General features: G+C 40.3%; 1 protein-coding gene across 4 annotated transcripts in view; it reads left to right on the forward strand.

The window, feature by feature from the left end:
- The first annotated feature begins 273 nt into the window (after positions 1 to 273).
- Positions 274 to 27,029, forward strand: part of LOC135218315 (lysine-specific demethylase 2A-like) — a 198,793-nt gene continuing 172,037 nt past the window's right edge. For 2 of the 4 annotated variants that reach the window (XM_064254539.1, XM_064254541.1), the window contains exon 1: positions 274 to 407. In XM_064254539.1, coding sequence (XP_064110609.1) covers positions 351 to 407 — 57 coding nt within the window. In that variant the 5' untranslated portion in view covers positions 274 to 350. Of the gene's footprint in view, positions 517 to 18,682; positions 18,833 to 27,029 lie in introns of all 4 variants that reach the window. The other 2 variants (XM_064254542.1, XM_064254540.1) reach the window with 2 other exon arrangements.

The following is a 27,029-nucleotide window of genomic DNA, read 5'->3' on the forward strand; positions in this document are numbered from 1 at the left end:
GGTTTGTTCTGAATCACAACCCAGAAAATCAATATAGAGAGAACATCTCATGATGCGAACCTACGTGACGAAGATGAACCCCAAAATGGCAATAGGAGTGGGAGCAAACAATATCTTTCACACGTCCCCTCGCTTCCAGGGGTGTTCGAAATTGATAATTGACCACTTAATTTCGAAAAATAATCAATAAGGAAATTATTTACGGCTAATTCTAGTGCTAGCTCCAACAGTTAACGCGAAATTATCAAGTTTTATACAGCGCGCCTATATAATAATCTCCAAATACGTGAGAGTTAGAAAGTGTGAGGGAAGATCAGCAGCTGAATCGTGATATTTAGGCAGTTGTAAACATGGCGTCGTCGCGTTCGACGGGCGGTGGGACGATCCTTGCCTCGGGAATTAGGACCGTAAGTATGCATACGAGTCTTTACTGCTAAAGTGTGAACATCGCCCGTTGTTATTCTCTGCTTATCAATGTCTACGTGACTTCCGACCATGTCACTTCGGGAAGGCCTTGTGAGTGGTAACGAGAGGAGGATGTGGTGGAAAATGAAGGGCAGAGGCCCTTTGTCAAGTGAACAGTGCTTGCGGCCCGCTAACCTTAGGTTTAGGCGCTGCACTTTCACTTTAATAAAGACTTGTCTGCTTCCCGAGGGGAGCGAAACATTTCTTAAGCTCTTTTTCTTGTTGCCCGTCGAATGTGGTTGAGAAACCATCATGCAGAAAGGGAAAAGTGGATTTCACGGACGATACTTAGGTAGTCGTATGTCGCCGATGTTGTTGTTTGCACCGAGACAGACGAGGCTCCGCGCCCTTTGCACGACTCTCCACTTGGGAGCCTCGCTAGATTAGGTCGTACTTGGCACTCATAATTAAAGGAATCATTGGAGATGTCGAAGGTGAAGGCGAGGCTTTTCGCCCTCCCCGAATCAACCTATCCCTTAAATTCTTTAATGTAGGCTGCTTAAGCCTACAGTGAAGATGCATGATACCTAACAGTGAGCCACTACTAGAACCTCTGGGCTACCCTACTTGAGAGGAAGCTAGCTTGGCCTACTACCTAGCTACGACCTTGACCTACCGTAAACATCAAGTCAGGCGTACAGTAGACCACACGGGGTTTTCTTATGGTAATTGATCATTGTCTAGCTATTGATTGATTCTAAGAAATACCCAGTACCTTATCCAGTAGGTACTCTGCCAAGTATCTACCGCAGGGTAGGCTTAAGTGACTGACTACTAAGGTATACCTAACCTCAGGCTTTAAATGCATTCTACCCGGACTGGTGTTTCAGTTGGTTGCTACAGATACACTATTATGGTTAGGATTGTTAAAACAAAAAAAATGGAAAATACCTAGCACATTAGGCATGTCACTGTGGAGGTTTTGCTATTTCTGTATAAGCATTCCGCATCGTTCTTCCCCAAGTTTACGAATGCCAGCAGGAATCGGGGAGTCAAATGTATTTCACCGTGTTTAGTACGAGCCCCTGGGGGTTAATTACAGTCGTCTGAATAATTATTACTTTAAATTCTTGTTCAGGAGGTAAAACTCCATAGAAAACTGCCATAGTCTAGGCTGCCGCGGAATGGTAATATAACATCTACCGAGGTATTTTAGGCTTGGATTTTTCTATTATGAATGCTAATGAGACTTAAGAGTGCAGCATAAATATTACATAATGCATTTTAACGTTTGATATAAAAAAATTTCACTGCCTATCCCAGTAGCACAAGTCTTGAGATGCAGAAACAAATCCCCAGTTATGTATGGGTACAAATATTGTAGTGTCTGAAAATAAGTCCAGAGATTTTCTGAACTCAAAGGGTAAACAACCACATGGACTGGCTCAACTCACTGACAGTCACGGCTGGACACCCTCCGAAAAAGTACTTATAACGCGTCCTGACACCGGAGATGGGCATCAGTTGCGACTTGTTGGTGAGAGAGAGAGAGAGCTAAAGACCTCTACTCTCCTTTCGAAGTAAGTATTTTCTACAAAGTTAGAAATTAAGGCCAAATTTAAAGCATTAAACAGAGGATAGTGAAAAGGGTGGCCAACGCAGTGCAAATCTCACCAAAACGCTTTTGAAATTTTTACTTATGCTTAAATATCTTAGAAGATTGACGCCATCTCGATGTTTGCAGAGTCGCTTGTGTCAACAAGCTTCCCACTTCTTGTGATAAATCAGCACACCACTTGTACCCATAGATGCTGGGGCACTTCCATCACAACAATCGGAACACTGTCACTGGGCACGATGTTTTTAAGTAAACTATTATGGTAGAAGACGATGACGAAGCGTGCACTAGATAATTATTTAAAGAAATAGTAAAACATCAATATTTTACTTATTTATGATGATTAATTTGAAAATATTCATTATTGAACAAGTAACTATTCTGACTCAAATTTAAGTAATTATTTTTTGGAATTAGAATGTTCTTTTAAGTCCTGTATTATAACATCACGACATCTTGACTTTCATACCTATTGTAGATGAATTGCTATACTCAACTTTCTTGCAGAACAGTTTACCAGTTATTCATGCAGATTGTTATCAGCTATTCATGTAATTGTTATAATCGTAATGCGCGTATATAACTTTATTTACTTTTTGGATATATGAAGAAGCTTTACTGCCGGATTACCGCTGTAGTGTGATGCAATCACTTTTGGTCCCTGGGCCTCTGTCTGTTTTCGCACCATAATAAATTAATGGGGCCAAATTTGCAATGACCAGAAAGTCGTTAAAAGAGGAAAGTTAGCATTGAGGGGCATATGTTTTGATTGAGAAAAATACAAATTTATACAATAGCTAGCTTGTAAAGAATACTTGATTACAAAAAACTTGATTGACAACTAAGCAGCATACCTACTATGGGTTTCAGAGGCAGTGCAAGCACATTTTTTGGCAATATTTCTGTAACGAACACACTTATCAGAATGAGATTTTGCTATAGTGTATTACACCCAGTGCTGTAATTTATAAGGGTATTGTGAATTCACTAATCGTAAAGAAAAACGACACTTGTCCTTGTACCAAGAGACAAAACTCCATTATCCAGAAATGGGTACGAACACACGTAAAAAGCTCCCCCTACCCTCTCCCCCCACCTCCACTGCCTCCCCTGTCCTTCTTCCTTCCTTCACCTTCCTTTCTCTCTCTGTTGCCAGTTGGTGTGTTCACCCTCCAAACTGGGTATAAGACTTACACAAAACGTGGAAATTGGTGAAATTAGGTTTTGTATTGGAAGTATATATATATAAATATTAAAGCAATTTTATCATTATTGCATTACTATGACAACTAGAATTCATGGAAACATTTTATAATAATGCATCGGCTTATGTGTGAAGCTCCACTAATGTGGCAACGATGATTTTGCCATTCTTAGCATGCAAATATTAGTTACATTTATTTCTGGCATACAGTTATTAAAAAAATCAAAATACTAATATAGACAAATCAATGAAAACTGCTAGCAAAAAAAAAAAAAATATAATCCACTTATCCGTAGTCTGCTCCGCTATGGTTTTCGGCAGCCAGATGTACGACAATGTTAGAAACATTGGATTGTATCTACTTTAGAAATATCTGTAATTTTTCAGAGTAATTTGGTTGCAAAAAAGGGATAATAGACATGAATTAAATAAACATTTTGAAATAACAAAGTAAAGTTGAACTAAATAATAAGTAAAGTAAACAATTAAGGGAATAAAACTTTGCAGTGTCGTCTTCTGCTGCTCGTAACTGTGTTTGTGGAGTGAGTGCTTAGGAACCAGGAACAGCAATGTGGTTCAAGTGTAATGTGGAGTGAATTAAGACCAAAATGTGTATAGTAATGACAATCAAATAAGCACTGGAGTTTCAGTTGTGATGGCAGTAAGGATAAAACCACCGATTACAAGGTAAAAATGAATTCAGTTCAAACCATGACCCCGGGAATAGCAAGTTTCATACTTTCACTGATATAGGCAACAAAATGTTGTTTTATTGTGCTGATTACAATTGTAATCTTGAGTAAGATCAATAAATGTTACATATATACGCTAACATTGTTCAAATGAGTGCTGGGAAAGATGGTGTCCATCCATGACTAGACCCGTCCAGCCACACGATCGCCGCCATATTGGATTTCAAAACTGCCTTGAAAACATATTTTACGAAGAGTGTCACATGCTTATATTAGTTCATATGGGCCTTTCATATATCACATTATGTTGACGAAACTTCAATCTTTTGAATGGTATGCTTAGAGTCTTAATTGTATTCTTGTTTCCCCAATTAAATATCGAGTGAATAAGACCCGGCAAGCGTGATGATGGTGGATCGTCCGTGATTGTTTACCCTGCTTAGGCTAACTCTGATTTGTTTTTCCACACCTTTGACTTAGTAATGGAACTTTAAAGCATAATGGTTCCTTAGTTGAATGTGTCTTTTTTTTGTTTTAATGTATGCTTGGAACATTTCATGCGTTCATTGCAGTAGTATCTTATAAGGCTAATTTTAGAGATCCCCCCCCCCCCCCCCCACCACCACTTATATCCAAGTTAAGTGGGGTCGTTGAGTTAGGGATGACATTAACCCTTACTGGATGGGTAAGTATATTGATATGCTGCTCCTCCGGCCTGGTAAACTTTGACAAGACAATCTTAAATTTTAGCAACATATGTTTTGTTAATAGTAATTTTATTTTTAGGAAATAAAATCAGTAATAAATTCCTACCATATTTGTTGAAAAATATGGTAGATCTAGGTAATAACTCCACATTGGGTATTTCTTTGGAAATTACAGTTTCATATAGTGTTTGGGTTGCTTATTAAAAATTTATCATTATTTGGAGGGGTGTTGGCTGTAATTAACCCACAGCGGCTAGTACTAAAGAGGGCGAAATACATTGGACATCCCCATCCCGGTAAAACTTTACTTCAGTTGTGCGGCCAGATTCCTGCTAGTTGCCAATCAGGACAGGTGACTTCCTTTTTTGGGAGTTCCAGGCTCCCCCAACCCCCACCCAGGTCAGGGTATGTCGCCCTAAGTTAGGTTAGGTAGGTAAGAACTGGTTAGGTCAGGACCTGGCATTATAGGAAAGTTTATGTCCATTTATGTATGAGGAACCTGTCCCTGGCGGGAATCAGGCCGCGCAACTAAAGTAAAGTTTTACCGCTAACCAAACTAAGGGTTCCAGCCATTAATTGAATATGGGCTTTGCTTATCACCCCCCCCCCCCCTTAACCCCCCTCCAACTGACTTTGACTCATATTTTAGTATGTTCCCACACTCAAAAACTGGTTTCCAACTGTAGTCTCTCATAATTGTGCGACATCGTGTCCTTAAACTACTAATTTATGAGTGAGATGAATATAATCTTTCTAAATGCTAAAACAAATTCTAATTCAAATGAGCCGAAATATTCCAAGGAACAAGTGTTCTATTTCTGTATGTACCAACATCCCATGACTAAGAACTGAGCAGATTTTTTCAAGTAATGCTAGAATTCCAGAATCCCACCTAATTGGAAAATAAATTGACTTGGGAAACCCCCTCCCCCTTGAATGAACATCAAAGCAAAACTTGAAAGTCTTGAGTGGTTATAGTCCCTAGAATGTCATGAAACATTGGGAAGATTTCCAACGTTGTCAAACTTCCTCAAGACTTTTAATCTGGCTCAAGCTAATTCCAGCATCCTTCCATTCTGGGTCCTTCAATACGGTTGGAAAATATCCTTTATAATCCCATAATCTGAATCTTTCCAGTCACACAAAAATTGGTTACAATTGGTGGTCTTTTCCTTTTCTTTACTTTAAAAACGGGAGCTTCATTTTTATCTAAGCTGCCTTTTCCTTCCCTACATATTTGATATATCGTACTTCTGCATTGCTTAGTTGCATGCATTGTACATGTACTGCCTTGTCAAAACCATGTATGACAGTTTTTTTTTTTTTTTTTCCCTTTTGTGAAATACTTGTGTCTGAGCACTTATATAATTGCTGACGTGGGGAAGCTTCCATCTTACACTGTCACGCTTGGGTATCAGACCAAGAGTGATAAACTACCTAACCTTCCTGACCTGAGACAGAGAGAGATGTGGCAAAGTGTATGCCTAATCTACACTGTTATATCACCTTAAATGCTATTTAATGAATGACATCTGCGCAAAGTGGCAACATCGGAAATCTACTTGTTTCATGACATTCTGGACAGAATTTTGTAACCCACATTGGTAATTCCAAGTGGGTAACAACTTTTGTGTGAAAATATCTCCGTAACCATCAATTTATGATTGGTATTAGTAAAATTGTCATGTAAAGCACAATTACTTAAGTATGCCAACAAAAGAAGAATACGTACAGTTGATCCCTGCTAATATGCAGATCATTATTCCCAGATTCACCTATTCGTAGATTTTTCTGTGGGAACTTGACTCCAAATTGTCATCGGAAAGTACACCTAATTGCATATTTCTTTGTAGTGCATATGAAAAATATTCTAATTTTCATTAGATTTTCATGACAAATCTTTTATAAAATATTTATTAAAGTGCAAAAAACCTATAAAAATTTATTTTCTTAAAAAGACATTCATCACACGATGTGCAAATTCCAGATTTCTTTGTAGTGCATATCTAAAATATTCTCATTTTTATTTTCTTGACAATAAATTTTTTATAAAATATTTACTCATTTTCATATACAGTAGTACCTCGAGATACGAAATTAATCCGTTCCGAGGCGCCCTTCATATCATGAGGTTTTCGTATCTTGGACTATATTTTACATGTAAAATGGCTAATCTGTTCCAAGCCCTCCAAAAACACCCCAGTAAATTTCATAATAGCTAAATTGACCTATAAACAATGAAATACTACAACAATTTGGACCATTCAATACCTAAATTAATAAAAAAAAAATGCAAAATATTACCTGTAAATAAAGTGTATATTAGTGTACATGGTAACAAGAAATATACTGTACGTACATAAAATGTGGAAGCTTACCTTTCGAGTGAGGCTACGTACATACGCAACTATCCAAGGAAGATTGCTTCTGCCTACTTTTCACAATGTTCCTGTGTGAGCCTTTTTGGGGGCTGTCTTCTAAAACTGATTGCACTTTATGAATAGCGGCTTTAATTTCTGCAGTTTTTTTTCTTTTGTACATATGTACGTACGTACACTTTAAAAAAATATACGTACATACTACATACATAACTATCCAAGGAAGATTGCTTCTGCCTACTTTTCACAATGTTCCTGTGTGAGCCTTTTCGGGGGGTGTCTTTTACAAATGATTGCACTTTATGAAAAGCGGCTTTATTTTCTGCCCCTTTTTTTATTTTTAACTTTTTTTTTTTTTTTTTTTTTACTTTTTTTTTTTTTTTTTTTTTTTTTCTTTTTTTTTTACTTAAGGTAGGTGTGGTTTATTTATTGTTATTTTATTTTATTTATTTATTTTTTTTTTTTTTACAGAATTTCAACTTTCTGTTTTTTATCACTTGGTTCTTTTTTTGCACCTCATGACTCTGCTGGCCCTGGTGTCCATCAAAACCCTGTTCAACCAAATTCTCTCTCTGCAACTGATTTGGGTACTGAATGTTCGGCTGCTGACCTTCAACATAAACTGAAGTGCCTTGATTATACGTACTACTGGGTATGCATGTTGTAAATGATTGGTCTACACCCTCTGTTCAGCAGGGAGTGGAGATTCTACTAACCTTGCAAAGTTTCCAGTTATCCCATGAGAGAGACCTTGATCACTTATCCCATGTGAGAGATCTTGGTCACTTTTTTTTTTTTTTTTTTTTTTTTTTTTTTTTTATTATTAATACGTACACATTGACGATCCCGAAAACGAATACCGTGTGCGTACTATAACAATGCTGTACCGAGTGGCTGAGCCACGCCACCACGTGTACATAGTAGATGCATGATGGAAGGGATGCTGGCCAATAGAAGAGAACTTGCCTTAATTAGTTAAAAATTATAATGGAGCAGGAATGTTCAAAATTTGCCTTTTGTGTGGTACATTGGACTTAGTTTCAGCAGGAAAAAATAATTGACATTACTTCATTTTGAAGTCTAACAAGAGAGAGTAGCTGAATGGGGATTCAAGTAGGTGTATTTTCAAGCACAGGAGTCATGTCATTGCTATTCACATCAAGTTCGCCTAAGAAAATTTACCATCTGCAAAAAAATTTTGGGCATTATTTTGGAAGGCTTAGATTATGCATGAAAAGTTAATCTATTGAGTTTTTTGTGCATTGTATTTGTTACTTTTTTGTTTTTTATTTTATAAAGGCGCGCCGATGCCATAAAGCCCCATTATAAAGTAAGTGCTTATAATGTCCTTATGATTGAAGAGACATGCATCAAGTTTTTCCTTATTCTTCAATTTACAATGAAATTGTGACAGAATTTTTTTTTTCTTCATTGGAAAAAAAGTCACTTTGCGCCCCCCCCCCCCCCCCAAAAAAAAAAAAAGTTTCACTCAAAATCAGTTTAGCTAAGTGCAAATCTAAATATTCTGTAAGAGTTCGATCAAATTTGGTTGTTTTCTTGGAGTTATATCTTGTTTTTGAAGAAATTCAGTTTTGAGAAAATGCCAAAAGAAAAAAAATTGGTGCTCCCTTGTCCTCTGGTATTGGAACCAGTGTTTTTCAAGAGAGGTTTTTGGTGCCGTAGCATCCGTTGGCACCCTGAGCGCCCACTGGCACCTCAACCAACTGAGCGCTCATTGGCGCCTGAAATTCCAGGGCGCTCATCAATATCTTTGGAACAACCAACTACTACGGGTGCAGTATTCCGAAATTCAACAATTTCTAATCCTTCCATTATTGCAATTAAAAATAAGCTTGATAGTATCTTAGGCTTTATGAAAGACTCCTGCTGAAACTCAGACTGCTTTGTCCCCAGTTTTGACGGAGAGGTATGGTGAAGAGGAGAAAGGGGATGAGGCTCCTCCCGCTTATAAGTTATTCCTTTGTTATTTTTTAGGGATTTTTTTTTTTTTTTTTTTTTTTTTTTTTTTTCTCTCATATGGCCCTAACTTTGCCAGAATCCTCTTATATGAGAGATAATCGGTCAGACTCGTGAATATTACCTAAACTATTCCTTTCCTTCTCTGCTCACAAAGACTTGCAGATAAGAGGGATCAGGTGAAAGTTGATTTGAACTCCCCTCCTCGCCTTTCCGCAAGGAGGCACTTGTGTTAAGAGACCAGGGTGTTTCTGCCTCCGCCCAGGTGGACTTTTCTGGTCTTCATGATTCGGACAGGAGGAAGGCTTTTAATTCAGCCAAAATTAAGTTTTCAGCATCGGAATTGGACCCACCTTACTAAAAACATTTGTAGGGTTTTTGAGGTAATAAGCTTTTTGGATGAGTATTGGGAGCCTTGGGTCAGGATGGGTAGTGGGAGCCTTGGGTCGGAAGATCAAGGAATGCTCCTCTTTGGATGAGGAAACTTTCTCTTACATTTCAGGTGTTATTTCTTGCCTTGATAAAGGTATAAGAGATAGTTCTTTGAAGTTGGCCTCACCTTTTACTTATGTATTCTTAAAAAGAGAGAACTTTGGTGTTTTGGTGTTCGTTCACCACTACAGGTGTTTCTCAGACACAGAGGTCTGCCTTACTTGACTCTCTTCTGGATAGGAAACACCTCTTTCCAGAGGACACTGTCGTTCAAGTTTCTTCTGAGTTTCAGAAAAAATCAAGCCAGGATTTACTCTCGCAATCAACTAAACGTCCTTGTGATCCAGCTCCCAGGTCTCACCTCCTGCCAACTACACTAGGTCCTTCCCTAGATCTAGGGGGAGAGCTCACTTCACCCCTAGAGTAATTAAGAAGTCCTCAACGAAAGAGTGAATGTTCAATCCTTCACACTGGTAGGGGCGAGGCTCCGCCAGTTTTTGACAAATTGGGAAGTAAGAGGGGGCGGAACCATGGATTGTTGAAGTTTTGAGAGAGGGATACATGATCCCTTTCAAGAGAGCTCCGCCATTGTCCAGCTCTCTGATAAATTTGTTGTGACCCACTCAAAAGGTTCAGACAAATTATTACTCTTTCGGAGAAAGTTTCATCCTTCCTAAAGAAAAAGGCCATAGAGTTAGTAACAGATCCACTTACTCCAGGGTTCTACATTCAGCCTTTTGTAGTCCCCAAGGGCTCAGGGGTTAGAGACCAGTACTAGATGTAAGCTTCCTGAATCTGTTTGTAAGGAAAAAAGATTCAAAATGGTAATGAATCAGAGGTTTTGGCATCCATTCGTCAGGGGGATTGGATGTTGTTCCTACACGATATACAAACCCTCGGTATTTTACATAAGTAGTTACTTTCGGTGTAGCTAGAATTACGGCCGTTAAATTCTTGAACAAGGTAGTTAGGCAGTAAATACCGTGTGGCAGGCGGATAGGCTAGCCTGCCCAGATGTAAACACCACTTTGCTTTCGGCCGTCTTCTGATGAAGACGTGTGTTTGTGAGCTCTGGCTGACTGGTCGTTGATATTTTTTCCCAGTGGGATCTTTATGGTTATTTGTGTTTTTAAATAAATATGTATATACAGTGCTCGATATTAATATTAAATTCAATTAATATACAAACCCACTTTTTGTGATAGCCTTTAAAGCCACCTCTCTACTTGTGTTAAGAGTCCGCGGTATGCCAACATATTTACATTCTTTTGCCCTTTAATGTGAGGACGATATATGTATTTAACATGAGAACCCATCCAGCCCTCTTGAGAGGTTTCGGCCTCGACGAGGACTTGGAAGAGTTGGAGGACAGTTGCATTCGCACAACCGACCAGTCTCGGTGGTGGCAGATGCTTCGCCTGCCAGGCAAGAGTTCCGTAACCCTCCACGAAGAACCGTTCTCTCCACTGCGGCTCCTGCAGATCCCTCCGGACAGGTGCAGTTGGGCCGTGTTGCTACTGCAACTGCCCCAACTCCGTCCTGGATGAAGGACCTGTCAGTTTTCCTGAGGAAGCTGGCAAAGGAGAAGTAAGGAAGAAGAGGAAGGTGTTGACTTCTTTGTCATCGTCTTCTGCCACCTCTTCCCCTTCGACTTCCAAGGCCCCTAGCTGAGGAAGAAAAAGGTGGCCTCACCCCCCCCCCCCCCCCCCCCCCCCCCCCCCCCCCCCCCCCCCCCCCCAAGAAGTCTTGCACAAGGACTTCTAGGCGTCTGTTTCACTCTGGTGAGACAGGTGGGTGGGTCTTCCGCTGGGAGGTATGGGGTCTGTCTCTCCTTCCTCAGGGAAGAAGACGACGGGGACCATGGAAGTACCAGCCACCACTGGTACCTCCTCTCCCGGCTCCAGAGGTTCCACCTCCTGACCAAGAGCCGTCTCGGCCACTCGCTTGCAAGCGTCACCGAGTGTACAGTCACCTACAGGTGACCTTGCAGCCAAGGTCCAGACTGCTGGGTATGCTAACCGTGTCAGGACCCAGGCATGGAGAGGAAGGTTGGTTAAAGTCGACTTAGTACCGTGGCGCGTCGAGAGGACGGTGCTCGCTCTCACCACGTTATTGGACACTACCAACCACCCGACCGTCACTCCCACCAGGACCGGACGGCTCGCAAGACTGGTAGCAGCTCCCCTGACGCATGAGACCGATACTACCGTCCTCAGTCCAGTGCTTCTCCTCAAGGAGATCACTGGTCCAGACCTGCAGCTCTTATCGCCACCATGGGTTGGTGATCGCCTGCAGTCCTCCCAGCAGGGTAGGAGCGCTCGTAGCAGCTCCCCTGACGCACGAGACTGATGCTCCGTCCTCGGTCCAGTGCTTCTCCGCAAGGAGACCGCTAGTCCAGACATGCAGTTTGATCACCACCGTGGGTTGGCGATCGCCTGCAGTCCTCCCAGCCTACTGGTTCTGCTAGTAGGCAGGGTAAGAGCGTAAGGTCTCCATCACCTGTCCCTTCAACCTCCTCGGGCTACACCGGGAGGAACAAGGCAAGCAGGAGTGACCGTGATGAATGCACTTCTTATGGTCCGGCCACGAGCTTGTTTCGGTCTTGGGACCAAACATCTTATGCTCAAGTTGTTGGAGGAGATCGTGGGGCCTGGCGAGGACGATGACGCTTTCCTAGACTCATGGAGTGACCATCACCGCTGTTCACGTGACAGTCCCGCTGGATCGCGCACGCAGAGACCAGCGTGGGCTCCCCCTTCAGTCCTCTTGAGAGGTTTCGGCCTCAACGAGGACTGGGATGCGTCGGAGGACGGTATCGGCTCTCTCCTGTCAGGTGCACGCTGAGCCCCACCCAGACGACGGTCACAGTTGCGTCAGACGTTTCACCTACAGTACGGGTATCGTAACCCTCCTCGGGAAAACGTTTTCCTAGACTCGGAGTGGCCATCACTGCAGGTTGATGGCTGCCCGTAACTTGCTTCTCCAACTGCTAGTTCCGCTGGCAAGGCGAACGAGAGCGTCCAATCTTCCTCTCCCATTCCCTCTCTTCCTATGGGTGTGACGGGAATGGGAGGGAGCGTTCTCCGTAGGATTCTGCATCCGGGACTGCGTTCCTGGAGGGACCTTCGAGTCCCTCCAGTCCCCGTTGTTGAGGAAGGATCTTGCCCATTCCTCCTCGATTTCTACGGGAATCAGAGGACCACCACCCGATGATTGTCTGACGAAATTTGGGGGGGTGGGGGGGTTTGCTGAGTGCTTGAACTCTTCAGTTTCTAGCACTCTCGGAGTGTTTTTGTCTTCTACGGTCTGCAAACACTTGGGCGAAACCACAGTCCAGAGTGGGCGAGACGAGAATTCCTGGAAGGGATTACCTAGCAACTCAGGATGACAAGTGAGTGAGAGCTAGCGGTGTCCAGGCTGCCTGGCACCCCTGCCTGCCGCAAGCAGTCCTGCTGGCTCTCCGAGATAGTTCGGTCGGGTTTTGTCTCTCTCCTATGCAGATGAATAACGGAAGACTTCCCCTGTTCCCTGATCAGGCCCATGAGAAGCGGTTCTTCAGGCAGTACAATCCCTGTGATTCATTACTGAAAGGCGCTCTGCTTTCATTGCAACTCTGACTTCTCACCGAACAGCAATGAAATAGCGGTTTAACGTTTTCGGTCCTCTGTAAAACAACAGAGATTAAAGCCATCTTCACTGGTTGGTGTCATCGACGGGACTTTGTCTACATTCAGAATCTGGAGAGTTGACTTCAATCGATTCAGCTGCGAAGACGTAGGCCCGCATTCACCTTAGTCTCTCACTGGCATATAGTATTGTTTCTCCTAAGTTGAGATTCAACTACTATGAGAACTTCTGTCTTGCCATCAGTGACCTTGGTCTCTAGAAGGTAATTGATTATCGTCTGATGGATGCATGCCTTGAGAGAATCATTATCTCGTCTCCCAACATCGGTGGCGAACAAGATAGATGATTTGTATGGTTTCTTGGCATAACCCTTCAAAAGGCAAGTGTCACGTGACTACGTCTGGGATGCATGACTGCTTGCCTCACACCGACCGCAGTCAGTCGTCAGTGTTGAAGAGTCCGAGACCGTCATGAGCTATGCTGTGGACTTTGTATTGGTTGATCCAGATCAGTTATTACTTTGTCCTGTTGGTGTGTTCCTGTACCCATAAGGATTGACACCCACCATGGTATGTCGGTGTCTTTATCCGCTGCGGAATATTATGAGACCTTGAGAGACTTCTCTGCAGTTGGATAGTCCAGTGGATGTGCACTTGTCATCACTGAAGAATATGTCGGACAGGAAGGTAGATAAGGTTATTGCGACCATATTTATCTTTCCCTTTGGGCCTGCCCACAGGTCCTTAGAACCTCATTTCCTAGAACCAGTGGTGGATGCTTGTAGGCTGTGTTTGCTTACCCAGCTCCTTCAAGAGGACAAGTTGCATTTCGCCTATGGTGTGCTGTTCTAGAGGTAAGGAAGATGCGAGAGTGACTGGCCTCTCCACCTTCCCCACCTCGTCCTTCCACTCCTCTTCCTACGGGTTGAGGTAGGACTCGAACTTACACTGGCTGGTTGGACGATTGATGCAGTAAGCTTATACATAAAGCATCCTTTTTATGTTTCTCATCAGAATCATAGAAGCAATCCTGCTCCTTCCTCTAGCAATGGGAGGAAGGAGGCAGGGCACTCCTCCTCGCTCTTACAACCAGGAGTAACCTAGGTGTGTAGAACTCCAGTCAGTTCTAGAGGCTCACTCAGATTTCTCCCAACAATCAGTGAGTCTTCCTTATGTAAAGGACCGAGGGTTTGTATATCGTGTAGGAACAAATCACAATTTTTTTAAGTAAATTGTATTTTTCCTAACTACAAAGCCGAGGTCCTTTACATACGTGCCCACCTCATGCCACCCCTCAATCTGAACCTGGGCCGAAAGCAAAGTGGAGTGTCCTGGAATTCGTGGCCAAGACCCAAAATCCCTCTGTGCATGATGACAGGTTCACTTCATTTTCCATTCCATCACTGACTGCTATTTTAAAAGGATTCGGCACCTTAGACCTGGCTACCGCAGACTTGTTAGCACGGGCCGTACAAAGAAAGAGGTGTCTAAGAATACTATCTCTTTGAATACGGGAAGCCATCAGACAGGCATACAGTGGTCCCCCCCCGTATTTGGGGGGGATGCATACCAGACCCTCCGTGAATAGTTTAGAACCCCTATAAAAATACTAATAGCAGCCTTTCCTTTTCCCTTCGGGCGGTTTAAGGAATAAACACGGCATTCGCTGTACTGGTCTGATACAGGTGAGTAAGGTAGTCATACTGATAGTGTGGTTGTGCAATATACAAATATCTTACCAGCAAGGAGGGGTTGGGAGTAATACAAACCCTGGTGTCTTGGTTTGTTCTTGGATAGTCAAAGTTTCTCTTTGGTTCCTTATACAATGGTTATCCCATACTATATCATTGTACGTCACTCAGGGTCTGAGTCAATTAGATATCAATTTTTCTAGCTTCTCGACGGGCTTCAGTCCCTCTCCAAAAACCATTCCTTTTGAGAGCTGAACTGGTGGGTAGGCCCCCATCCAGTCTAGGATGTCTTATACCTCCCTCCAAGTACGAGTCTATCCTATTGTTAAGACTGAAGGTTTGTTCACGTATGAACAAATGGCAAATTTTCTGAGACAAATTTGTATTTTTCTTAACATTATACTGCCCACCTCTAGCCGCCCCTGTGTCTTACGACATCCTGTGTTGGGAGAGACTGATGCACGATCATAGGTGAATGGTCTTCAACCGTCCTTCACCGATCTACACGTGTTGCCGCATATCACAAGATTCCTTGTTTTGCTTTCATCTGATTTTTAACCAGATCCAGCTAGGCGCTAGAAATTATCCTATTGTTAAGACCGAAGGTTTGTAGCTATGAAAAAAGAAAAAAAATTTGTCATTTCAATTATATAAATTAACTTTATTATTCGGGCACAACTTGAACAACCTATTCTCTTCATCATGTGAAGGGCTGTGCAAAGACTTCAAATGGACATGCATACTGCTATTGTATCATATTTATGTGCTAATTTAAAAAAAAAAAAATCCCTGTAATACATTTTTCATTAACAAAATGTCTCGAAAAACTCATGCACAAGTTTTGTGTGACGTAATCACGTCCGTCCACCTCCATTTTCCTGCTCTATGCTGGTAGGTAAAACATTAATTGGAATGGTTCCTTTATGATATTTTGATTTTATCGTTCCTTGCGTCATCCTCTCCATGGAAGAATGACTCAATCGTTATAGTAACATAAATTGTAAACAAAAGGAGAAAATGCTTCCTTTCATAGAATTTCAATAACGTAAAATTCACTAGCCCATCCAGGTATAAAAAGTGCATGCAGCCGCCACTCGCCCTCTCACTTCCAGTAGATCTCGTCCAGATAGTAGCTCTTCCGGGCAGAGTAGGGGGTGGACACGCGAGTAAATGCAACTGTGAGGGGAGTTGCGAGCGATGCCTTGTGACCATGAAGTAACAAATCATTCTTTGTATCACCATTATTGGGATAATTGAAATCATTGCTGTCATTGTTTTATGAAACCTCGGGAATGTTTCCTTTGTGTTTGATTGAGTGTACTCATTTGGAATTTGAGAAATTTTGTAGCCAAGAGGATTTCAGCATAAATTCACTGTCCACTGCATCAACAAGGTGCTGGAGGCAGTTCCTGGAGTAGAGTGCCTTGAAGGCACGGATCACGCCATGGTCCATAGGCTGGAGGAGAGGTGGTGTTGGGAGGGAGGAACTTGAGCCGGACTCCCTTATAATAAAGATCAAGAGGGTGGCCACCACCATTGTCCATTATGAGCAAGACCTTGAACTCTGTCCAAATCGGCCAGGTATTGCCTAACTTGAGGAATGAAGCTTTGATGGAACCAGTACTCCATAAGGACTTGGTGATCCAGGCCTTGGGATTGTGCATCCAGAGCACAGCCAGCAATACCTTGTTCTTAGTTTTGAGTGGCCTGGGATTTTCAGCCTCGTAAATGAGGCCTGGTTTCAGCATAAAGCCAGCTGCATTCCTGCACATCATAAGGGTCACCCTGTCCTTTTGTGCCTTGAATCCAGAGGCTTTACCTTCATAAGGTACATCCAGGGCAGCATCCTCTTCCAGAGCAGGCCAGTTTCATCCATATTGAAGACCTGTAATGGGCAGCATCCTTTCTCCAGCAGAATCTTCTTGAAGGCCGTGCGGCGTATTTTGCAGCCGCCTCTTTGTCAGCCGATGCAGCTTCCCCATGTAGGGAAACAGACTTTAGGTGAAACCTTTTCTGGGACTGATGAAACCATCCTTTGTTCGCCTGAAAACCTTGGGGAGCTGATGACTGTCCTGGTTGTGGCACTTGTTCCTATTCATCTTTTTCCTCTTCAGGAGATAGTTCATCAAAGCCCAAAAATTCCAATTCCCCCTCTTCATCGCCTTCCTGTGCCTCTACATCACCACCCTATGTAGCTTTTGACAGCTGCTGGTAGAGCTGTCATGCTTTCTTGCATATGCATATGATTTTTGAGTCAAGGGACACATTCTTCTTACGGTAGTCCTTGATCCAGATTGTGAGTGCAGATTCCATTTTCACGATTGTCTCTCACTGTTGACACTGCCTTTGCTGTACCTGCTCTTGCTCTCTTATTTCATTTTCTTTTTTCTTTATGTATCTCACTGTGCTCTTGTCCCCATTGAAATGGGGCCCAACTGCTGCGAAACTTTTGCCCTCCTTCAACTTATCGAGAACTTTTACCATGTAGGGTTTCATTGTGGTCTTTCTCTTAGGCTCTTTGCTAGAAGCCTTAAAAAAAGCAGGGCACTTTTTAGGAGCCATTTTCAGCATGATTCACAAGGATGTTTACTGATACGTCAAACACAGGTTCATGTTTACATTTGCGTATATCAGTAACTTTCTATGCAGTTAGGTTGATGAAGGAGAGATGAGCGATACCCACAATTCCATCGTTGCGAGATGGGACTCGGGTTTTAACCAATCAACACCAAGTGTATCCAATGAACAGACCAGGCCTTTGAGAAATTTTGTGGTCTATAATTTGATTAGGGAGGTACAGACATCAGTCAAGGCATGGCATAAAAATAAAGAAAGGGCCCCAACTTTCACCAATGCTATTAATGAAATAGTGAAGCCCTATCATGCCATGTTTGTACAAATGTACAACCAACTCAAGAAGGTGCCTCCTGAAATCCCTGACGAAGCACCCTGAAGAAGGTGAAGAGGCACCCTCAGAGGATCTGTAACTCCTCTACTTTGCTGTGGAGTCTGTCTTCGTCATCATTCATCAGTGCATGAATATATCATCTTCTATAATCAACATTAATCGCAAGTGAGTGCCATATGATTTAATGTTGTTTATTAACATTTAATATCCCATATTATACAGTAAATAACATGAAAATGCAGAATATTACTGTACGAAAAATTTGCATCCGCAAATAGTGGGCCCCCCACCAATTATATGCCGGGTCGACTCATAGGTGAACTAATGAAGTCAGTTGGAAAAGGTACACTTTCCTTCAACTTGAAATTGTCATACATTTTATTTTTCTTATAATCAGCAGAATTTTGAGTTACTTCTTGTGGAAGTGGTGAGTTTTCCTAATACATGAAGACTGAACAAAGATGAAATAAAATTTAGATATAAGGCCCTTTGATCTTAATTATTAAGAATTATGGGAGCTTTTTCTTTCTTTTATATATTGCCAATTTGTCACAAATGCTGGCTTGTAAAGTACGAAGGTCCTTTTTTTCCTCCTTACCATCCCCTTGGTGGGAATGCAGATTCGGCAACATGTGAGGAAAAGGATGTCCTATTGTTCTATTTAATTTTTTTTTATGCTATTTCTAGCAATATCCTAATTACATCATTACCTTCATTACTTTTAAAGAATTGCAAGGAAGTCTTGGATTGCCTTCATGCTTAATGAGGAAAGTATGTTTTGCATCATCACTGCTTTCCCCCCCCCCCCCCCCCTACTCTCTTTTGACCCAGTATCTAACTAATTGGTGCAAATCTTAACTGTGATTCATATGCTTGGACATATCTTCACTCTGATCCGGTCCCCCCCAGGGGAAAAACACGTGATGTAAATGTATAGTTTTTCAACGTGACATTCATGGCCAGAGAGTCTTGTGTGTGATCATGTACTTATCCATAAACATTGTATGGAAGCAGTACTTAAAAGATTTTTCATGTAAATTGTAGGTGGTTGGAAATAAACACCTTTACTGCTTAAGTGCTACCGGCCAAAGACATAGTAATGTGCGAACTGAATAGCATGATGAACTCTGTCAACTGAAAGCTCAAAAAAGGAGTTAGAACCTGATTATTTTACCCCTAGTGATTTTGAATAAGGTAAGCTGTTCATTTGTTATTATACGCTATATTTAGCTTGTTTGTTTGTTTGTTTTTTTCGATTTCTTAGTCTCGATCAAATCTTGTAGGTAACTCAATTTTCAACTATTCCATTTGTCTGATGTACTTGAAAATTTGCATGGTTACTCAATCCTGGTGACAAAATAACCTTACATGATCAGTAGGTCAACAGAGACTCTCCCCTGTATTTCAGGATTTGTAAGAAACTTTGGGATTTCCATAACTTCTTTGACCCGGTAGAATAATTTAACAACTAGTTTTGTATGAGACTTACCCAGTAATTATGTAGCTTTAGTTTCGCAGGTAGCACTTTGATTGTTCAGGGTAGATGTACAGTGCTGTCCCCCAACAGCAATACTAGAAACAACTTAGCAAAGCTCTTCAGTATGATTCTTGCCATGCTTGACTAAACATCGAGTGCTTACAGCAGCTTGTTCTTATTTTCCGGTTATATCAGTGGAGTTTGGTAGTGTTACACAACCACCGGAACGCATTCGTAGCCTTCAAACAGGATGAGTCTTGTCCTTTGTTTGTTAAACCCTTAAATGCCTATTGGACATATTTTGCGTCAACAAAAATTGTCTGTCGTGTGCTTATTGACGTAAAATACGTCTACTCAAAAAAGTTTTTTTTAAATATTCGCGGAAAAATAGTTATAGGGCTACTTGGCCAAAAAAATTTTGAATCACACGCCTTGAGAGATGCTGGGAGTTCACGGATCAAGCTGTTGTTTTGTTTAAAAACGTTTCCCAGGCGCGCATGCGCGAATTTCTTTCTTCTTGCACTAAAAAGCATCAGCGACACATCTCTGAAATTATTTTGTCACGTAATTTTTGTACAGTTTTATATTAGCCGTTACATTAAGTTTTATATACGAAAGTGTGTGCAATTTCATGTAGAATACAACTAAAAACAACCCATGGTTGTAGCTTTTATCAGTTTAGAAATATTTTCATATAAATCATGATAGGTGCCAAAATTTCAACCTTCGGTCAAATTTTACTCGACCGAAGTGGTAGAAAAATGGAATTGTAAGCTAAAAATCCTACGTTCTTGCAATATTAAATCATTTACCTTCATTTTGCAACAAATTGGAAGTCTCTAACACAATATTTTGATTTTGGTGAATTTTTGAAAAAAAACTTTCCTTACGTCTTCGGTAACTGCCAAAAAAATAAGAAAATTCTTTCGTCAGATTGTCATAATGTTTGCACCGTTTTATTTTATCCATTACATAAAGTTTTATATATGAAATTGTGTGCAATTTCATGTAGAATACAACAAAAAAACAACCCATGGTTGTAGCTTTTATCAGTTTTGAAATATTTTCATATAAATGATAAGTGCCAAAATTTCAACCTTCGGTCAACTTTGACTTGACCGAAATGGTCGAAAACGCAATTGTAAGCTTAAACTCTTACATTCTAGCAATATTCAATCATTTACCTTCATTTTGCAACAAATTGCAAGTCTCTAACACAATATTTTGATTTATGGTAAATTTTTGAAAAAAAAACTTTTTCCTTCCGCGCAGTAACTCTGCCGAAAAAATCGGAAATTCTTTTGTCAGTTTGTCTTGTTTGTCGTAATGTTTGCCCAGTTTTATGTTAACCTTTACAAAAAGTGTTATATATGAAAATGTGCACAATTTTATGTAGAATATAACAAAGTCGAAAAATGCAATTGTAAGCTAAAACTCTTACATTCTAGTAATACTCAATCATTTTCCTTCATTTTGCAACAAATTAGAAGTCTCTAGCACAATATTTTGATTTATGGTGAATTTTTGAAAAAAAACTTATTCCTTACGTCCGTGCGGTAACTGCCAAAAAAATCAGAAATTTTCGTCTGATTGTCTTAATGTTTGCACCATTTTATATTAGCCATTACATAAAGTTTTATTTATGAAAATGTGCGCAATTTTATGTAGAATACAACAAAAAAACAACCCTTGGTTGTAGCTTTTATCAGTTTTGAAATATTTTCATATAAATCACGATAAATAGAAAAATTCGACCTTTGGTCAACTTTAACTCGACTGAAATGGTCGAAAACTGCAATTGTAAGGTACAACACTTACATTCTAGTAATATTCAGTCAATTACCTTCATTTTGCAACAAACAAGAAGTCTCTAGCACAATATTTTGATTTATGGTGAATTTTTGAAAATATTTTTTTTTTTTTTTTTTTTTTTTTACGTCCATACATTACGAATTTATGCATCATATTGTGATATTTTCTCTGTGTTGCTTTGATCATTTTACAATTTGTTATGTACCAAAATCATTGCAATTTAGTGTACAATACAACGAAAAAATAATTAACTCGTTAGCTTTAGCCGCTTTGCACACAGTGCGATTTGTATACAATTATATATGAAATTTTTTTTTCGTGCTGTCATATGTTCCAATATTTATATATTTTTTTTTTTTTTTAATTTCTGATGGTTGCATACTAAACTTCAGGTAATGACAAAAATAGGAGCCTAAAATGAACTCTTAATCTTGAAAACTAAGCGTGCTCTTGAAAACTAAGCGTGCTGTGGTTTCTTGGGGAAAAAAAAAAATTTCCGCTTCGGCGCTGACTTCCGAACCCTGCCGCCATACGGGAGACACTTTTGGAAATACCGGCTCGGCGTTTAAGGGTTAATTCAGATTATGATCAAGCCGGGGATGTTTGTATTCTTTGGCAATAGTCCTTGAATGTAACTATTCAATTAGGCCTAATACTTTTGCATAAGTGTTTTGCTTAGAGGGCTTATGCTATGCGCAAATCGTTCGTTAATAATTGCCTAAAGTAATCCTGATTTTGCATCTTTCCTTTAGGCCAAGCTTTTTTGTTTAGGTTTTGTTTATCGGCCATTGGTCATAAGCCTGACACTGGTAAATAATTACTTTGAAATAATTCTCATATCTTAGAACCTTTGCATTTATTATTTACTTACCGGGATTAGGCTACATGCAAGTCGCTGGTTTATAATTGCCTTTAAAAGAAATTCGTGAAGGTTACACAATTCCCTTAGGTTATACCTTGCTTTTGGGATTTTGTTTACCAGCCATAGGCTCTTAGTCACAAGCTGCCGGTAAATATAGTTACCTCAGAGTAATTTGTGAATGTCGAGACATTCCTTTAGGCCAAACGTTTGCATTAGGCCAATGGATTTTTTGTTTTATTTACCATGCTTGCGGCACTCATCACTCGTCTTTGCAGAGATTGAAAGTGTTAAGGAGAGAATGATGATAATGTTTGGCTATGGGTGCTTTGGGAGAGAAGGCTTACATGGCCTTGGCGTATTGAGGTATTTCCTGGTGTCATGCATTTGTGAACCTTCACATCTTGGCCAGTAGCCTCGAGCTCACTTGGCACACTGGAGCACAGGTGGCCACTCAAATCATTTAGACTGTAGCACAGGCCACCTGTGTCAATTAGTGGGGCATTTTCATTCCTGATCATTTTTATAATGATTTCTTTTAGAGTAATTGGTTATTCATAAATTTTCTATTATATTGGAGGTGAATTTGCTTTGAGACTTTAATATGAAAACGTTTGGTGATATAAACATATTATTTGAGATGAATCTTACCTACTGTTGGATTAGCTATATCTCCCCGCCGATTAGGCGAGGAGATATAGCTAATTTAACAGTAGGTAAGTATCCAAATAATAAATTTTATTATGAAAATTTATATTTTTAGAAAGTTATGTTACTTTAAAAAGCATGCATCTGAATACATGAAATGCTATTTCATAGATTTGTAAATATTTGTTTTATTCTTCATCACCAATTGGAGAAAAAAAAGCAGTGTTTTTACATTAGTAGAGTCCAATTGGCTGAGATACTTAATGCCAAAAAGAATAGTTGATATAAAATAATTATTTTGGATTTATGCATACATTTACATTATTTTTAAATGTATGTTTGAGTATATGAAAGGGTGATGGATTCATACATTATGAATGTTTCTGGCCTAGATGCCAGAGTCCCTATAGTGATATATATATAAAGTGTAGTTAGTAATCGATTATTTACTGATTATTTTCATGAAACTAATCAGTAACCGAGGTTACCAGATGCGCCCATTTTGCCTTTTGCCTCCCTTCTGTCATCTGGTGACTCCCTTCGCCTCCAAAACCTAACGCCAATTCTCTCCTATTACTCCTCCGATCTTTGTCATTTGCTCCCGCGCCTGGCTCCATCACGCCCTCCCATGCCTTTGTCAGCATTTTATTTTGATTATCATGAGTGATCAATGTAACAGTGAAGTGTTGTGCAGTGGAGGAGGCGGCTACTTGTCCCTCGATTCTCCTAGACAAGGCCACTGTCCCGCTCCCATGCACCTGGGAGAAGACATACCAGAGGTCCAAGGCAGGTCCCGGGGTTGCATACAGTTAGTTGCTCCTTCAATTGAACCTGTTGCTTGTCAGTCCTAGTCATTGACAGACAGCCGCTGGAACGCGTCTTTCTGGATGTGTTAGAGGAGGTGACTATCTGCCCCTCGGATTTCCTCGACTTAGTCACTGTCCTGCTCCTTCTCATGGCCCAAGAACAGCCTAGGAAAGGACATACATACTGGTAGTCGAAAGGAGTCTGAGGGGGTTGCCCCCTGTAGTTACCCCCGGGGTCAAACCTGTAACTTTTCCCAGGTACCGGCAGGCAGCCATTGAAAAGGTGTCTGGATGGATGTGTAATGAGGCGGGGGTTTCCCCCCCCCCACCCCCCCCCTCCCCCCCCCTCCCCCCCCCCCCCCTTCGGTATAACTTTTCGTGAGTTTATAGGTTTCGACCGAACACCGTTGGAAAGGCGTATCTTAGTGTACAGTTGTCATCCTATTCCAGTGGTTCATCACTTAATAGATCGCATCGATGGTGTAATTCTTTGGTCTCTCAACCTATGAAGAGGTATTATTCAGTCAATGAAACCTCATACCCTTGCAGTCATGGTTATGAAAAGAAAATGTGTGAAATAAAATATTTTTTTATATTAACTAGAAAATAAATATATTTTTGTAAATATTCCACTTGAGAAGTGTCAACCAAGTAAAATCTTGTAATCAAAACATTGAGACATTTGGCATGCACAAATTTCTTACTCTTAGCATGCTTGAAAGACTTATATGTGGTACAGTTTTGATAATTTCTTTATACAACTGTATATGTACATATTTACATATTCAATATGTCACCCATAAGATCAGATGATACTAGAGGTAAGAAGTGCAAGCGTAAATCTTTATCCATGCTTGAAAATGTTTATCCCATTAGTGAATAGTTTAGTGTTCATTTTCCCCCAATAGATGGTATTGGTCTTTGTTTAAGTTTTGATGACGACCTTCCAATGAACTGTGATTGCTGAAATTCATTCATTTTTTTTTTATCTCACTACCCTTTACAGTAAAAATAAATGATGAAGAAACTAATAGTAATAATTATGAAATACCAAATTTGGGATATGAAAGTCACTGATAATAAATCTGAGAAAAGTTTAGTACTGCACCTCTTGACTTCCTATTAGGTTAACTTGGGAATTTAGGCTGAATGTGTATAAGTACACTATTTTAAAGAAAATTATGCACTATGAAGTTATAAAATGAGGAAGTTGAAGTATACGAGTAATAAAATTATAAAAAATGTTGTCAGAACTTGGCCAAGTAGTAGTCTGTTTTGGAAACTAGTTCTGTGTATGGTATAGGACTGAAAATTATTGCTATTAGTCAAATTGAAGAGAACTCATTTAACGACGTGGTCGCTGGAATGGAACCCCGTCATTAAACGAGGAGTGCCTGTACTGCCTTCTCACTGAGTTTTTGTTCGCTGTAGTATTGTTTCACCTCTGTTGAGGGTTAACCTCTAATTCGGATCTCTGCCCGGTTGATATTTTGTGCTCCACAGTTGCCATTGCAAGAACCATCAGATTCACATTAGACTCATTATCTCTTTCTGTTCATCCACGGTACAACGAAGTCGCAATTGATCCATAAGCCACTGCGATGATGTAGAATGTTTTTTCGGACACTTTGCGGTTTTGTGTCTTCCATATTCTTTTTTTCTAGTTCGTAAAGTGTTCAATTACTAGTTGTTCCCCACGAATGGAGTGAGGTTGAAAGACGTAGCCTGATTACTCGACTGCCAGTGTGAAGAGAGGAGTTCCTCCCAGAACCTGTCTCTTTCTCTGTCTAAACGTGTTGTCTTTTAGTTTTTATGGACTTCATGTTTAAAATGCGCACTGTTGTCAAGTGTATTTTGGCCTATTTTGAAGCGAAGGTAAGGATGTAAGAACAGCCTCTACTTCCTTAGTTTTCAGGTGTTATTTGCCATCGAGCTATTGGAGGCGTAAGCGAGCTGTGCTAACTATTTTTCATGTAGGTTTAAAAAAAATGTTGAAAATTTTTAGTTCCTCGAGACATTTTTAGTGATTGGCATGGCAAAGCATTGTTTTTCAAAGCTAGCAACTTTTCTATTTTTAAATTGATTACAAGACGTAATGCTTTGGAATAGAATACTATGTCCAGGACCCCACCTCCTTTCAGTGTGGAGTCGACTATATAATTAGTACTGGGTAAGTCTCGTGTACAAAAATTATATTTTTTTATAATAAAATAAGGTTTTGTATATACTTACCCAGTTTACTTGCCCAGTAATTGTATGATCAGAGCCCACCCGCCTCCCCTCTGATGGACATTATGCATGAACAGACTGAAGTGCTTTGCTAAGTAGTTCCTTGTGTATATTGCTGTTGGGGGATGTCACTATATCTACACTGAACAATCGAAGTGCTACCCGCAAAATTTGAATTAGGCTGCCGTACACTGAAAACTATAGCTATATAATTATTGGGTAGGTATATACAAAACCTTATTTTAATCTAAAAATATTTTTATATAAGTAACTTACCAAGTAACTACTTTATTGGCAGTTTAAAGTTTGAAAATTCGTGGTAGCATGTTTGTTTTGGTGTAGGTAATTAGTCCCTGTCCACATCCGGGAAAGCAATTAGTTTCTGCCGGTTACCAACTACACAACGGTCGTTGAGCAGCTCTGATTTGAATTTCGCGGGATCATTGTATCTTTTGCCTTTGAAGTTTTCATCCTTTTTGGTATCTCCCTAATCATTGTTAGCCTAGCTGGTCTTTTTTAAAATATTTGATTGGTTTGACTCAGTCGGTCAGATTCAACTTTTTATAGTACGCATAGTTATTGCAGCAAAGGCTGCAAGACGACTTACTTACTCTAAGTATACTCGCACACGACTTGTTGCCATTGGAAAGGGCAGATTTGCTAGTTTTAACTTGAAATGTGATGAATGCAAAGATAGATAAAGAAATGTGATGAATGCAAAGATAGATAAAATGTGATGAATGCAAAGACTTAGATCAGGGGAAATGGATAGTTTTGGAAGCTCATCCTGTAAAATTCCAGAAAGAAAAAGAGAAAAGCGGCTGTTAGAGCCGAGGCTAGGACATCAAAATCGGAGGTTGCTTTTCAACCTGTTCCTTCTACACCTGTGACTGCTTTCTCCCCTATCACAAGCCCTCTGACTTTACCTCCCTCCCCCTGATCCCAACTCCTTGACGAGATAGGGGCCTAAAGAATTATGGATGCACTGATACCAAACTAGGCCAATAAAGATACTAACTTTTAAAGGTAATACCGATAACTGTTTCCTCCATTTTACTGTTATTTGGAATATATATTGTCACTAAAATCCTTGTTTTCAGGGTATTGTATATTAAGGGGGCTGTCCGGAACCCTCATATTTATGGGGGTATAGGCCAAAAAATGCAGTCATGAAAAAATTCATGGAGCTTCATATGGCAATTGAGAATACGTATATGAAATATTTCACCAAAATTCCTATTACTTTCGTAGTTACAGGGTAATTGGTGAACATAACTCAATAAGCCAGAACCATTGATCCATACTAGAAAATGCAATATTTCTTCTGTTATCGTAAATTTTGATAATTATTGTCAAAGATATTGTGACCAATGGCATCTGTAGAGATTCCATGAGTCGCAGAAGGGAAGTCAGTCAGCTACCAAGTAAGTAACCACGATTCAGTGCGAGCTCAAACCCCAAGTAGTCTACATGTTCGAGTTTCACCTGAAATTCGCTTGCTTTTACGTATGTTTATCTTTGTTTCGGCAAGAATTTCATCATGCCAATGAGGAAAAGACG

The sequence above is a fragment of the Macrobrachium nipponense genome, chromosome 9, assembly GCF_015104395.2.
Source record: "Macrobrachium nipponense isolate FS-2020 chromosome 9, ASM1510439v2, whole genome shotgun sequence".
Lineage (NCBI taxonomy): Eukaryota > Metazoa > Arthropoda > Malacostraca > Decapoda > Palaemonidae > Macrobrachium > Macrobrachium nipponense.